Source organism: Alligator mississippiensis, chromosome 15 (assembly GCF_030867095.1).
Source record: "Alligator mississippiensis isolate rAllMis1 chromosome 15, rAllMis1, whole genome shotgun sequence".
Lineage (NCBI taxonomy): Eukaryota > Metazoa > Chordata > Crocodylia > Alligatoridae > Alligator > Alligator mississippiensis.
Window position 1 is genome coordinate 18,898,347 of NC_081838.1, and position 14,615 is coordinate 18,912,961.

The window sequence follows — 14,615 nt, forward strand, 5'->3', positions numbered from 1 at the left end:
TGGCTTCCACAAGCCATTAGGCCATGGCGGCTCTGGGGGGAGCCTCCTCCTTGCAGGCCAACGGCTCCCAGTCCTGCCTGGCTCTGGCCAGCTGGCTGGGACCCCGCCCCCACTGTGCTGGGGCAGGGGTGGGACTGAGCACCTGGGAAGCCTGGTCCCTGCCCTCTTCGCCCCTGCACCTGTCCTCTCCCAGCGCCCCCCAATTCCCACTCTGGTCCTTTCCTTGATTCCCTTCTCTGCCCCGCTCTTCCCAGCTGTTCCCCCACATCCTCCCTCAGCCCCCTTCTTCCTCCCCCCAGGCCCCCCTTCCCAGTTATTCCCTCAGTCCCTCCAGCTTCTCCCACCAACCTCCCCCAACCCCTCCAAGCTGTTCCTCCCAATCTCCCCCATCATCACCCCCAAACCCTTCATCCTTCCCCCAGCCCACCCCATCCTCCTCCCAGTCCCCTCTTCTCAGTTGTTCCCTGACTGCCCAGTTCCTCCCACCATCCTCCCCCAACCTCCATCACCCTCCCCCAGCCCTTCATCCTCCCCCAGCCTCCCTTCCCAGTTATTCCTCAGTTTCCCCCACCATCCTCCTGCTAACCACCCCAACTCCCACCCCCTGCCCCGTTCCGCCAATCTCCCCCATCATCATCCTCCCCCAGCCCACCCCCTCCTCTTCCCAGTTCCCCTAGCCCCCATCACCCCCGCAGGTTCTCCCACCAGCCTCCCCCTGTCCAGTTGTTCCCCCCAACCTCCATCCCTCAGCCCCCTTCCCACTTATTCCCCCGTTTCCCCCACCATCGTCTCCCACCATCCTCCCGCTGAACTCCCCAACCCCCCAGGCTCCCCCCCAATCCTCCTCCTCCCAGTCCGCTCGCCCCACCCCCACTTCAATGCGGCAGGCAGAGGGAAGGGGGCGTGGCCCCTCCCCCCTCGTGAGTCCTTCTCTTGCAGCCACATGGAGGGGCGTGGCCCAGCGCCCCACCTCCCCAGCCAATCGGCTCCGCGCCGCGCCGCCATTGGGCGGCCGCCGGCCAATGGAGCCGCGGCGGGCGGGGCCGAGCGTTCACGGCCCGGCAGCGGGCAGCCAATGGGGGCGCGGCGGGGGGAGCTGCACGTGCCGGCCCGCACGTGTCCGCGTGGAGTCGGCGCGGGGCTGCGGGCGCGGGCGGAGCCGAGCCGAGTCGAGACGAGCAGAGTCGAGCTGAGCCGCTGCTGGAGCTGGAGCTGGTGAGTGCGGGCACCGGGTCCCGGGCGGGGGAGGAGGGTGCAGAGGCTCCGCTGCTCCGAGCCGGGTCGGGCCGGGCCGAGCCGAGCGGGCGGGGTCGGTCCCTGCCGGGTGCCGCTTGCAGCCGCCTCCGGGCGGGGGTTGCGCTGCGCCGGGTCCCCCCCGCCATCCCCCTCTCCTCCTCCCCGGGCCGAGCGGCGCCCTCGCGGCCTGGCCGCCCAGCCTCACCCGGGGCCGGCGGGGGGCATCGGGGCTCCGCCCGGCTTTGTGCTGGCTGCAGGGGCGGCCCGGCCCGGACCGCAGCCCCTCGGCGCCCCGCCCGCCCGCCCGCCGCAGGGACCTCGTGTCGCCAGACGGGGGGGGGGCTTCTTTTATACTTGATTTTTGCTTTTATGGAGCCCAGCCCCACCTCCCCGGGGTAACGTGTGCTGGGTCCCGGCTCCCCCCTTTGGTCCCTAGCCCGGCTCTGGCGCCGGGTCCCCTGCAAAGCTGCCACAGTCGCCCCGGCTCCGGCCCCTCCAGGAGAGACACTGGGATCTTTTCTCTTCACCAGCCTCCCATTTCTTTGCTTTGTTTGGGTAGCACCCGGGAGCCGGGAAGGAGAAGTCATCCCATGGCCCTGGATCCCAGCGACGTGATCGGCCGGGGCGGGGGCGGCCTTGAGCTCACGCTCTCTTTGTGGCGCCACGGTCCGGTCCTGGAACAAGCTGGCTGAGCTGGCCGCTTTGCCGGAGAGAGAAGCGGGGGGCGCCTGTCTGAAATATTTAGATGCGTTTGCATCTTGAAGTAGGGGTTTTGCTTCTTGGCGTCATGATTTGGGGAGGGACACCCTTGTTGGATTGCCCCTGACTGGGAGCTGCCCTTGTCTATGCAGCATGGTGCTGGGATGCGCTGCCATCCCCCCCGGTGCGGAGTGGCACCGCTGGTGACTGCAGCGGCAGGGGCTCTTTGAGACGGGTCCTGTGCCTTGTCCCTGCCGCTCCTGGCATGCTGGGCTGGGGCATACAGAGCCTCATGCCCCCCATCCCCCAGGGGCACCCTCTGCCAGTACTTCAGGGAAGACCCGTCCTGGGGGTGGCCTAGTGGCACCCATCCGTGACTTCTTGCTGGGGAGCCAGCCATGGAGAGAGGAATAAAATTGGTTCCTTTGTTCCTTAACCCTTTGTATCTCAGTTGTAGCCCCCAGAAAGATGTGGGGGCTTCCATTTTTAGCTTTGTCAGGGGAAATTATTCTATTTTTAGCTTGCCTAAGGGAGATGACTCCACAGCGCTGCATGCTGAGGCTGTGGGGTCTGGGCTTCAGAGGGAGCTGGGTGCCAGGATGCAGCCACTCCCCTGAGGTCATGGTGACTGCAGCCCCTTCATCTCTCACTGTTCATGCCTCCCCCTTGTCTTCTGGCAGATACCACTCACAATGGAGTCTTCCTGCAGCATGTCGTCCTGTGAGTCTCTGTACTCGGTGGAGAGCGGTCCTGGCGAGGAGGAGGATGAAGGCTCAGACGTGGGTGTCTTTCTGTCTGGCAGTGAGAGCGAGGCAGAGAAGGAGCAGGATGGCTCCTCGAGCCCTAGAGCCACCCCAGATGAGAGGGGCCTGTTCTCAACCAAGGCCCCATGGACTAGTCCCAGCAGGCTGTGCCCGGACCGCCAGCACTGGATGCTGGGCTCTGCCAGGCAGCGTCACTGGTACCCCCCTGCCCGTGCATGCCTGACGGACAGGGTAAACGGCCTGCCCGGCAGGCGTCTAAGCCAGCAGAGGTTGGAGAGTGGCCGCAAGCGCTTGATGCGTTCAGAGGGGCTGAGGGGGAGCCCCGAATACACTGCCACGATGCCAGCCTATGGGATGAAGAGGCAGAGGAGCAGGGAGGCGGAGACCAGGCAGGAGCCAGGGGCAGCCTGCACTGAAGGGGACCGGCTGTTTGCACAGAAGGTGAGTGCTATGAGGACGTGCAGGGGCATAGAGCCCCTTTGATTGGCATGCAGAGTCTGATGCTAGCTGGGGTCCTGCCAGGCTGTCCCCCCTCTCCCACCAAATGAAGAGGCTGGCCCTGGGGTCATGTGAGCCTGCGAGGCCCAGTTTGCAGCTTTATTCTGAGCATCATGGTTGTTGTGCCTCAGTTTCCCACGTGCTGTTCAGCCACGGGACGAGGGCAGAAGCCAGGGGGCATTTGATCCACCCAGTGGGATGGAAGGGAATGCCCCAGACAGGTTGCAGGGGTGTCAGCCCATGGGTTAAGGGACAAGGCACAGCAAGGGGAGTGGATCTCAGGTGACATGGGAGAGTGGAAGAATGGGGGTGTTGTTAGGGTTGTTGGGGGGCTCTGCCACCAGTTTCCTTTCCCCGGGAAGGTCCTGGGGAACCTCTCCAGACAGGCTTTGCTGACTCCCCACTCTGTCCCCACAGTGCCTGGAGCTCCAGGGCTTCATCCGGCCTCTCATGGAGCTTTTGAACGGGCTGAAGATGGGCCGCTATGAGAAAGGTGAGTGTGGCTCTCTCACACGTGCATTCCCTATTCCCTCTCTCTTTTTCCTCATAATTTGGTCCTTCCAGGCCTGCATAGGGACCATGCGAGCAGGCTTAATCCTGCCCTCCCTTCCCTCCGTTCCTGGCCAGTGCCTGCCCCATCAGGGGCAGAAATCTTGCCCCTTTCATAGGGCACATCCAGGCCTTTATGCCTGGGGTCAATGGCTCAGCTCAGTTATGCCCCAGTTAAAACCCCTCGGACTTCAGTACATCAGCCCCTGGCTTGCAGCAACATGGGCAGCTTTGCTGTCTCTGGTATCCAAGCTGATTTGCTGTCTCCCAGCACCCCCTCAGCCGGCTTTGTGGGGCTGGAATTTCATCATCTCCGGGCTGGAGCTCAACAGAGCGTTGGTGTGAAATATTCATGGGCTCCGGGCGCTGGCGGGGGAGGGCCTGGCCTGCCATGGGCAGGGATCTTATGAGCCAGCTGCTCTCTTAGCTATAGTCAGGAGCCCTGCTTCTCAGTGCTGAACAGAGCTTTGATCCCAGGGGTTTGATGCAACCAAGTCTCCCCTTCCAAGCAGCAGCTATAAAAGCACAGACCTGACTTTTCTCACCCCTTGCCCTAACCTTTGCCCCAGTTCAGTGCCCCTAGGGTGCCCTATGATTCTGGAGCTCCTTGTTCATTGCCTTGATGCAAAGCAGATGGAGTTTGCAGGGAGCTGGCAAGGCCCTGGCATCCTGCCCTGGTAGCACCGGTTGTAACCAGCCTCCATGCCCACGTGGGCAGCCACCTTTCCCTTTCACTCCTGCCGTGCCCCAGGCACGTGTCCCTATGTGTGCTTGCACTGGCACTAGGCACATGTGTGGAGCTGCCTGCACCTGGCTCTGCCTACTTCCGGGATCTCCTAGGTGCTTGCAGCTAGATTGGGGTGGTGCCCACCCACTGGGGTGTTCACAGCCCCAGACACCTGCCTGCTCCATAAGGGGCTGGCTCGGCAGGGTAGGGCTGAGTTTGCTCTCACTGACTGCAGCTGCATCAGCAAGGGGATCTGATCCTGCTCTGTGGCTGGAACATCCCCTGCCTGGGAGACCAAGCTGCTGGATTCCCCACCCCAGCTGCATCTCGGCCTTCACAGCCCCCGCCTTGTGCCGGCTGCATATAATTGCTGCAATCAGCTCCCCAGGGAAGCCAGAGTCTGAGAGCAGCCTAGAAGCTGATTCAGCCTCCTACGTGGGCTTCCAGGCCTGGTTAATTACCCTGTGTCAGAGCAGTCAAGGCTCACAGCCTGCGCCTCCCTTTGATCTCCCCAGGTTTAAGCAGTTTCCAACAGAGTGTGGCCATGGACAGGATCCAGCGGATCATTGGGGTGCTGCAGAAGCCGGAGATGGGGTGAGTAGGACTTGAGTTAATAGCTCTTGTGAGCTGCAGGGGTATGTGCAGCCCATCATGGGAAGGAGGCCTAGCATCAAGCCAAGCCTGGGGAGGTCTCATCCTGGCTTCCAGCCTCCACAGGCTGCTCAGGGCGGTGCTGGTGCCCCCTGCACCTTGCAGCTGGACTCATGGGCCCCAGAGCACAGACATGCCAGAATGACAAGCACTTGGCCCCACCACCATCAGCCTGTCCCTTGTCACCATGCCCTGAGAGACTCCATGGTGCAGTTTCGCACCGAGTCTTGCCCTCAGCTGAAACCACAGACGCCCTCCTACCATGTCCCCATGCCTTTTGGTCCCATTGCAGAAGGAGCCTCCCTGGGTCCTGGGATGGAGCAGGCATCTGTTTGTAGGGAGGGACTGTGTTTCTGGTGCTCTGCAAGTAGAGCTTGCACCATTGAAGCCCTTGGCCCATTTTGGAGGCTTCTCAGCTGCTTCTGGACCCCTTGCCAGGCTTAACCAGGCCCCTCAACATGAGTATCAGTCTGACTCCTCCTCCCCCCCCCAAGGGCACGATGCCCCTGTGGTGTACCCACCCAGGCTATCTCACTGGGGTGGGGGTAAAGCAGAAACCTCCTGACCTCTGAGTCACCAGGGCTCTGCTCTCACTCTGCAGGGAGCGATATCTGGGCACCCTGCTGCAGGTGGAGATGATGCTCAAGGTTTGGTTCCCTCGTGTCGCCTTGAAGAGCTCCTGCCCTGAGCACGGCACCCAGGAGGAGACCCGCAAGCCAGCCAAGGTGAGAGGCCACAGCCTTGTTGCTCACTTCAGAGTCCATGTCTGATTGGCAACATCCCTCAGCCTGTGTGGGCTGAGGGGAGTCCAGGGGGCGTGTTGGAGGGCTGGGGCAGCATTGAGCTGCTGGGCGAGGGGGGGACATCAAGGAAAGAAGGGATATGGGAGAGGAGAGGGCCAAGTCGAGGGACCACGACAGGGAAGGTGCAGCCTCAGCAAGGAGGTAATGTGCCTCTATCCCCTTCAGCCCCAGTCCAGGCCCCCTGTGGCAGGCAGCCACCCAGACAAGTGGGCAGCTCGCAGCAACAACCCCGTCCAGAGTCCTGCTGTAGAAACACCCCAGCGACCAGACCCTGCGGCAGCGTGGAAGGAGCAGGCCCGGCTCCTGGCGGACTGGTCCGCCATGAACTTGACATGGATGCACACCTCTCCCATCTGCAACCCACCCCTGGGCCCCTGGAACAGTGCCATGGGGCAGGCTCTGCTCGGCCTCAATGCCAGCGCCTACAGTGTCATCCTCTTCCTCCACAACAACCTGCTGGCCCCCAGCTCCCTTCTCCGCTCTGCACCTGCCACGCCAGACAAGACGTCACCAGCCTGCTGCCACCCCAAGCAGCCTCCAGGGACCACGGAGCCCCCACGATGCCAGAGCCTGCCTGGGGCCATGGCAGCCAGAAGCAGCGACCTGTTGGGGCCGCGCTCGAGCACCTACTCCAAATCTCTGCCTCACTTGCCTGAGTCCAGTAAAGAGTCCAAGAAAGCAACTGGTTGGACTGGGAGCTCAGATCTGGGACTGTTGGCTGCAGGGATACCGGCGGGCAACTGTTGATGCCCTGTTCCACACAGTTCCCCAGATCTGTGAATTCTTTTTTTTTTTTTTTTGTAATTATTATTAATATTATTATTTCTGCCTGGTTTTTTTTTTTTAAGTGAGACATTTCATGCGTGTGTACTGTCCTGAGCAGCTCTTGCAGCCAGGAGGAAGGAGATATAACTGTATTAAAGGGCTTCAAGCCACATCTGTGCCCAGATCAGTGCATGGGGCTGAAATAGTGATAAATACAGGAGGACAGGAACATAGAGGGGCACTGTTTCTCCCCTTCCTGCCACTCTGTGAATGCCCTTTCCCTTAGTAGCATAGCAGTAACACTGTTCCCTCATCAGAACTAGTTGTAGAGCCTCATAAGCAAGGTGGGAAGCATGGCAGGCTGTGAACATGTCGCATTTGTCCTGGAATGAACCATTCTATCCCAGGGCAAAGTGTAGTTGTTCAGATCATTGTCCCAGGACAAACCCTAAAGGTTCATGGGAAAAGTGCTAACAGTTTATCCTGGGACTTCATGAAGTATGTCTGCACTGTTATCCTGGGATCGCATCATTGAATCAATGGCAGGAAAGCAGCAGTGCATTTAGCCTCTAAACCCAGATTTAGAAGGGCAGTGGGGTAGACACAATCCTGGGATAGTTCTGTTCCACGACAAACACAGGCACAATTTGTCCAGGACCAAATGCGATGTCTGTTCCTAGCATTTTCCAGCAGGGACAAGACACAAAACTAGGGTCTCTTGGGGTCTAATTACATCTCTTGCTGTTGGGACAAGCTCTTTATTCCTATTCCTCGCTTTGCCCCTTTGAAAGACACAGACAGCTTGGGTGCCATGCTGTTATCCAGCTAACGAGTTGCTGCTGGCTCCTAACGATCTGTGAGTTGTGACACGTCTCTCCCCTCCAGCTTCCATAAACCCTGGTTGCTAGAGGCATGTTTTGCACTGAACCCCTGTAGAACGCAATGCTGTTATGTAAGGGAGCCGTAGCTGTGCTTGTCTCCATCGCGTTCCCCTGGCATCATACACCCGCTTTGTGACTGGGGGAGGCACCCGCCCCCTTCATGTGGCTCAGTGATGATCACCCCATAGCTGGCATATGGCCTATTCTGTTCTTGGTCTTGAGTTAAGTATTTTTGGTTGTCCTGTTTTGCAGGGCCCCAGCTCCAGGTCACTTTTATCCCCAGCTTGCACTGGCAGGTCAGTATCCCCAGATAACAGATCGCTATGTCACTGGCCTTTGAGGGGCCTTTCGGCAGCTAGAGTTAGTCTTCCACAGCAGGCTGGGGTCACAGCAGTGGGCATGAAGCCCATGGAGGGGCGGGAAAGAAGAACATTTTGCCAGGTCCCTGCTATCAATCCTAGCCTGGTTTGGACTGAGCTAATTAGTGCTGCTCAGTGCCTTATTAACTGACTACTTTCTCTTCCAAACAAGCCTCCAGAAAGCTCCCTCGCCCATTAAGGCAAGAAACCTCCCCCAGTTCAGACAGGCAGCTGCTTGCTAAGGTTGGCCTGCCAGAGCCAGCAACAGCTGGGCTGCGCTGCAGGCTGGTCTTCAAGCTGTTTGATTGAAGGAGCGATGGGAAGGCTCCGTTCTTGTTCTGGGGCCGGGAACACGGTGTATTATGGATCTCTCAAACTGCAGGGCATGAAATGCCTTGCTCGCGTGTCTTGAAGGGGGAAGCATCCTGTGCTTGTTTTTCATGTGCTAGAACAGCTTTTTTTGTGAGCAATAGTACATGCTCTCAATGACTGGCAGCCTGTTGGAGACAGCTTCTATCAAAAGCTAAACCAGTGGCTCTCAACCGTTTTTGTTTTTTTTTAGATGCCAGGCACCCCCTTGGAAAATGTCAGCGCTTAGTTTGCACTTGATTTTTGACTGAAGAAAAATACCAGGGCAATTCTGTTGGAAAGAATTCAGCAAAGCCACAGCAGGGCAGAAGGGTTTTAACACTACAGATTCCTATTTGAAATCTCTGTGCTTATCTTGTGAATTATGTTTGCACGTCTAATAGCGCTAATGCACCCTTGGAAGCATCTCCAGGCACCCTGGTTGAGAGCCACTGAGCTAAACCTTGTTCAGACGTCCCTTTTGGGGAGCTCCTTGATCAAAATCGCTGGCGTGAGGCCAGCCGTCTCACTGAAAAGAAGGCCCTTTTAAAGTGTTCATGCTCCACGGGTTTTATTTATGCATTTATTTATTTATTTTTGGTGTGGTTTGGCTTTTTTTGAGAACAGCCCCATCTTTTCCCGGGGGACCCACACTTGAATAGGCTTTGAGAAGCCTGTGACCCCCTGTTGCTCTGGCTTTCCTCTGAACCAGCAGCTTTGGCTGGATGAGCTCAGGAGCCCTTAGTATAAAGAAACCATCTTGATTATAAGCATTGCTCATTTTGCAATGGTGTCCATAATGCCCTGTTGCCACCCAAGACCCTGGAACATAGGAGGTCAGAGGGTCGGGCCAAAAAGAGCATCTCTGCCCCTAGGGATCTTGGAGTCTGAGTAGGAAAATCAAGGAGGAACTAATGTGGAAGAAGCCAGTTCAGGGGCTGCCAGCCCTCTTTAGATAGCTGAGGATTGACTGTAACTGGGCTGTGCAAGTGGCAAGGCTCTCCCTGGAAGGAGGGGATTAGCCAGGCTGCCTGGGGGTGACTTCATCTCATCCAGCTGGGCGCGAGCCCTTGGAGGCACAGAAAGGTGAAGGCTGTGGGAGTTGTAGTGCAGGCCCATAGTGTCACGTGGGGGGCGCAGAAAGCAGGGGAGAGGCCAAGGCCAGCTTGCATCCCCTCTGCTGTTTTTCCTGCTCCTTGCCTGCTGACAGCAGCAAAACTGGACTGGGCTGTGCGGTTGGGCTGCTTACACCCGCCCTGGTGCAGGCTCTGACTTGCTGAGTTCTGCACTGCTCTGGCCTAGCACTGATCCATGCCCCTGCGGCTTCCTGCCATCAAGGGATGGAGCAGGGGCACCTCTTCCTCTTGAGGGCAGCAGGCAGGAGAGCCAGGGCACTTGGGGTATGGGGCGCAGATAGGCATGCCAGACTTGCAAGCATCCCAGCCTGGCTCAGCCTGTCTCCAAAGCCCACAAGGCCATCGGACAGCAGCATCCTGCTCTGCGCACAGCGAGGGGGGCTGTCCTCATCCCAGCACTTGGCAAGACGGCTGCATTGCAACGGGGCTGCACGTGTTCTTGGGAAAGAAGCTTGAATGGGTCCTCCACAGCCCCTGGGTGACGACAGCCAGCAGAGCAGGAGGGTGAGTGCGCTGCAGCCAGGCCCTGGGAGGTCTGGACGTCAGGGGGGTGGTTGGGGCAACCCATATCCCAAACAGCCTCCCCCAGAACTATTGCCCTGCAGTGGAAGCAGGGAGTGAACAGGATCTCCCATCTAGCTGCTTCAAATAATATTAACCTCTGGAAGCAGGTGATTCCCTGCTGGCAGGGTGCTAATGAGGGCTCCTGTTGGCAGCTGAGCTCTCTGCTGGGTGGGAACTGGATCCAAGCTCCTCTCCTGGCCCCTGGATAGCTTTGCCCTGGGCCTGTACCATATGCTGGAGGAGGGGCAGCCCTCATGAATCACGGACGCTGAATGCTTAGCAGAGCGAGGGAATAGGCCAGGGGGGAATTAGACCAGATGACCGTCTCCATGGCGACCCGGCAGGGGGGACACGCACCTTCAAGGAACACTGCACTGGGCTGCTTTTAAGGAATACTACGGCGGACCCCAGCCAGCGTGCCCTGGCGAGGCCAGGCCGGAGACACGCCAGGGCCCCCATGCAAGGACCACCCTGTGGGGAGGGATGTCTGGTCCCCTTAGCATTAACATATGATCCAGACTTACGAGAGAGGAAATGTGCATGCGTGCATGTGTGTGTACAGGGATATGTTTGGGGTACTGGGCTTTTTTTTTTTTTTAATTAAAATATATTTCTAAATATACATATAAATCCTCTATCATAAACTTTCCATCACACATCTTAAACATGCATTAAGAAACCTGTGCTTCCCGTTACAATAAAAGCACCCAATCCCCTGCGCACCCTCCCTCCACCTTCACCTACCCAAATCGCAGTCCTTCAGTCCAAACCCCGAGTTGGGGGTTACATTGGGTACTGGCCACAAGCCAGCAGGTTGCCACACCAGCCAGGACTGAGTGGTCCATCCTATGGCGTAAATGGCTCATCCTTTGCAGTCTCCATGGACAATGTGCTATGGACCATCTCTCCTAGTCAGAGCTGGCAACATCCCACATCTGCTCTTCCACCTCTATGGAGTGGATTTGGGGCTCTGTGACTTTACACTCACACAGGTAGATAACTAGACCTTTTCTCTCCAAAGCAAAGGCGTTTAATGTCCCCCTTTGTGCTCCCCCAACCCTGGTCCCTCCAAGCTCAGCTGCTACTTTTACTTCCCCTTGGCCCAGCCCAAGTAGATGGTGCTACTGGAGAGCAAGGGGGAGCCAGCATCTGTCCAGCCCAGCCCAGCCCAGCCCATACTCCTCAAATCCTCAGTCTGACTCGGAAATCTCTTGCTCCTGAAGGCAGGAGGAAGTGGGTGGGGAGCAGCCTCAAATGGCAGAAACTGGGTTCCATTGACAGCATGTCTCAAAAACAAAAAATAACCCTCTGCTGACGAGTGATCTGAGCAAGCATGAGATGCAAGGGAGGAATCAACAGGGAGTCCACAGAGGCTGCTTTCCTGGCTGGTGGTTCAAGGTAAGTGGTATCTGAGGTTCGGTGCTACCTCTCTAATGAGAGATTTTTAAGAATCTCTTGCCCCGTAAAACTGAAGGAGCTGATTTTTTTTCTTCGCCCCCTGCTGAATCTGTCTGGTCTGCTGGTCAGATCTGCGCTGAGGCACTTCTAAGGTGGATTTTAACCCAGCAGAGTGCAACAGCTCAGCCAGGCCCGTTCTCACCACTGGTGTGCAACACCATCTTAGTGCATGTACCTTATTTACCCACCTACCACACTCACCTCCGTCCCTTAAAATTAGCAAGTGAAAATTGGGGTGCAGACCTTAAAGGAAGAAATGGATTCTGAGCCATTCAGTTAAAAGGAAAAATCCTTTTTCTTCTTCAATCTGCCTCTGCAAAACAAAGTGCAGGTCTTAGCTGGGGGGATGTGTGAAAACATAGAGTAATGCTGACCAGGTACTAATAATATTTAGGATGTTACTTTCCAAAGCACTTTGCAAACACAAGCCACCTTTCTGTCTGGCTGCAAGACTGGGAAGTGTTACCTTCTCTGGTTTTGAGGTGGGGGAAAGATAAAGGGTTTCTCTTCCTTGCAGAGGAGATACACATCCAAGCTAGCTTTAAACTAGCTGGCTGGGGTACTAGGAGGGGTTATTTGGAGGTAGGTAGCTTGCACTGAGCTCTTTACCTTCACAAACTATGAGAAATGCCCATGCTTGCTAGTTTAAAGCTAGGCTGTGGTAGACTCACAGAATAGCCATACCCTGAGACCCAGAGAAATGCAGCAACTTCTACCCCACCGCGGCAAAGTTAGCACTGAGGAATCCTGGCTCTCCATCCTGTTCTCAGACCTCTCTCCCCTTTTAAAAAACTGCTTTTAAAATAAAGGAACATTCACCCCAGAAGACCTAGTCTGTTGCATTTCAGGCCTTACTGAATTTTTTACAGCCCATTTATAAAAGCCCATAATAACAGGGTCTGTCATTAAAAAGCCGCTGGATTATTAACGGGATATCAATCAGATTCGTTTCCCAGCTGCTGGCTCTTGCTGTGTCCCCACCACCCCCTCCTTTCCCTCCCTCCTTCGCAGCCACAAATGGATGCACATTTTGGGTTCATTTACATTTTAATAGCTAACAGTTCTAGCCCCACAAGTGCTGACCCACCTCTGCACTTATGACTCAGATTTGGATGCGTGATGGGGTCAGGGGTCCCTGAGAATTGTAGAGATCCTGATTTAAACTAGTGGAGTCTATGACAATGACTAAAGGCCAACTGGAGATGATTTGAAGGCTCTGATGTTTTTTATCTTTCATTGCTCCAGGGTGGTTCAGGACCCAGAAGCATCAGGATATGGTAGGAGAGGCTGTTTCATAGTATCCCTGCTGAATCTCAGGGCTGAGCCCAAGGTGAGACATCTAACCTGATTTTTGCTGACAGCTGGGCAACAGGGTGCTGAGTTGAACTGAAGCTAAACTAAGATTCCCCCGGTGCTTTTAATGAGGTGGGACTGGGGACTCCTAAAATCCCAGAGGATTTTAACCGGACCTCACTTCACTAGCTACCATTTTCCCTGTGCTGTGATAGGTGGTGCTGAGCCTGGGGACTCCTTCACTTCCACTGTTCTGTGAATAAACAGGGCACTTCGCTCCCCAGGCGCCTCTCAGTCCCGAGCCTTGGCCCTCAGGAAGGGCTTTGTGCTACACCAGTGCTCTAGAGGATGACGGCTTTCCCCATTTATTAATCGGATATTGATTGATCTCGGGGAGTATGTCACCAGCATTGGTCTCATGGCATCCTAGTCTTGCTGGTAACCTCCCCCTGACAGATACATTAAATACTGGCTTGGTAGAGTGGGTCTGATGAACAGGCAGTGGCAGATAATGTGACCTCTCCGTGCTGCTCAGCAGATGCGCCTTTTATGAGAGATCTCAAAACACTTTACAGAGGGCAGTGAATGAGGCTTTCCAGCCCCCAGGTAGGGTTAGGGTTATTTGACCTTGTTTTCCTGTAGGGATACAGAGCACCAGGGAGATGACATGCCTTCAGGGCCAGAGCTGGGAAGGGAACTCAGAAGCCCCAACTGCAAACCCTGCCCTGATCATAAATGCTCCTTGACAGAGTGATTATCTAACCTGCCTTTTATAGTGCATTTACTTGTGCCTGCTGCCCCGTGTCTTCAACAAGCAGAACGCTCTTTGCTCCCCAGCTCAGCAGAGAATCACGCTGTACCGACGTCTGACTTTTGGCAGAACTCCTGAGGGGAAATAAATAAACCTCGTCTGGCATCTTGCGTGCGCTTCTCTTTCATTTGCTCAAAGTCACATCTAATCTGTCCTACCTGGTTGCCCAGTGCATTCACCTTCCTGTCACTTCCTGGCTCCCTCTGTTTTCATCTCTGGGGCACTGCTGGCTAATTCATGTGTCATGCCGTGACCCGGTCACTGAAATGTAGGTGGCTCCCTGGATCACTCATCGGGAGGAGTTTGATTCAACTGCCCTGCCCCTTGACACACAAAAATGATCCAATGCCAGGACAAATTGGGACACCCATGCCACCTGCAGGACCTCCTGCACGGAGGTGCAGACTATGCTGAAATATGGGATTGGCTTGATGGTGTAATCCCACACTGGTGTGCAAATATCAGTCTCTCACTGCTGTAAAGATCTGGGCTGGTTTCAACAGGCTTGGCTGGCCTGCCACATTTGGAACAGGCTATTGAGGGAGGTGGCAAAATCTCCATCCTTGGATGTTTCCAAGAACAGGTTAGACGGGGCCGATCCTGCCTTGAGCAGGGGGCTGCGGCCTCCTCGGGGCCCTGCCAGCCTGACTCTTCCACGATTTCCCCCTAGCGGGTATTTCCCTTAAAGCCCCAGCTCCCGGAGCCAGGGGATCATGCCATGCTGCAATCTTCTCTGCTTCTGCTTAAACAGCAATGGGGATCTAGCCCGGGGGGATGAAGGAAATGACACAAAGGTGGAATCAGAGCATGGTATGGGAAACAGACAGCCCCCCGAAAAACGGGCAGCCCAGCTGGTTGCTTCGGGGCCAGGCTCGTGACGGCGGAGCGCTTGGGCCTGGCCAGGCTGCTCTCGTTTCAGCAAGGGCGGGGGGCATCGCCCTGGTCCCTGCCTGCAGAGGAAGGGGGCGCCGTGCAGGCAGTGCCCAAGGGGGGCAGTGGGTGCTTGACATGGGCCGAGGCAGCACCCCCTGCGCCACCCCCTCCTCTTACCCCAGTGCCCCCAGGCTCCCACA

General features: G+C 56.5%; 1 protein-coding gene across 1 annotated transcript; it reads left to right on the forward strand.

Moving 5' to 3' along the window:
* The first annotated feature begins 1,002 nt into the window (after positions 1-1,002).
* On the forward strand, positions 1,003-8,834 carry CIART (circadian associated repressor of transcription). Its single transcript, XM_059718020.1, has 6 exons — positions 1,003-1,215; positions 2,616-3,140; positions 3,615-3,690; positions 4,989-5,067; positions 5,726-5,849; positions 6,093-8,834. The coding sequence occupies exons 2-6, from the start codon at positions 2,628-2,630 to the stop codon at positions 6,672-6,674; spliced, it is 1,374 nt and encodes a 457-aa protein (XP_059574003.1). The 5' UTR covers positions 1,003-1,215; positions 2,616-2,627; the 3' UTR covers positions 6,675-8,834.
* The last annotated feature ends 5,781 nt before the right edge of the window (positions 8,835-14,615 follow it).

Bases quoted from the DNA above. Each gene is read 5' to 3' on its own strand.
- CIART (XM_059718020.1), top strand. From the start codon at position 2,628: ATGGAGTCTTCCTGCAGCATGTCGTCCTGTGAGTCTCTGTACTCGGTG. The intron at 3,141-3,614 runs GTGAGTGCTATG...CTGTCCCCACAG, and splicing joins ACCGGCTGTTTGCACAGAAG to TGCCTGGAGCTCCAGGGCTT. The intron at 3,691-4,988 runs GTGAGTGTGGCT...TGATCTCCCCAG, and splicing joins GATGGGCCGCTATGAGAAAG to GTTTAAGCAGTTTCCAACAG.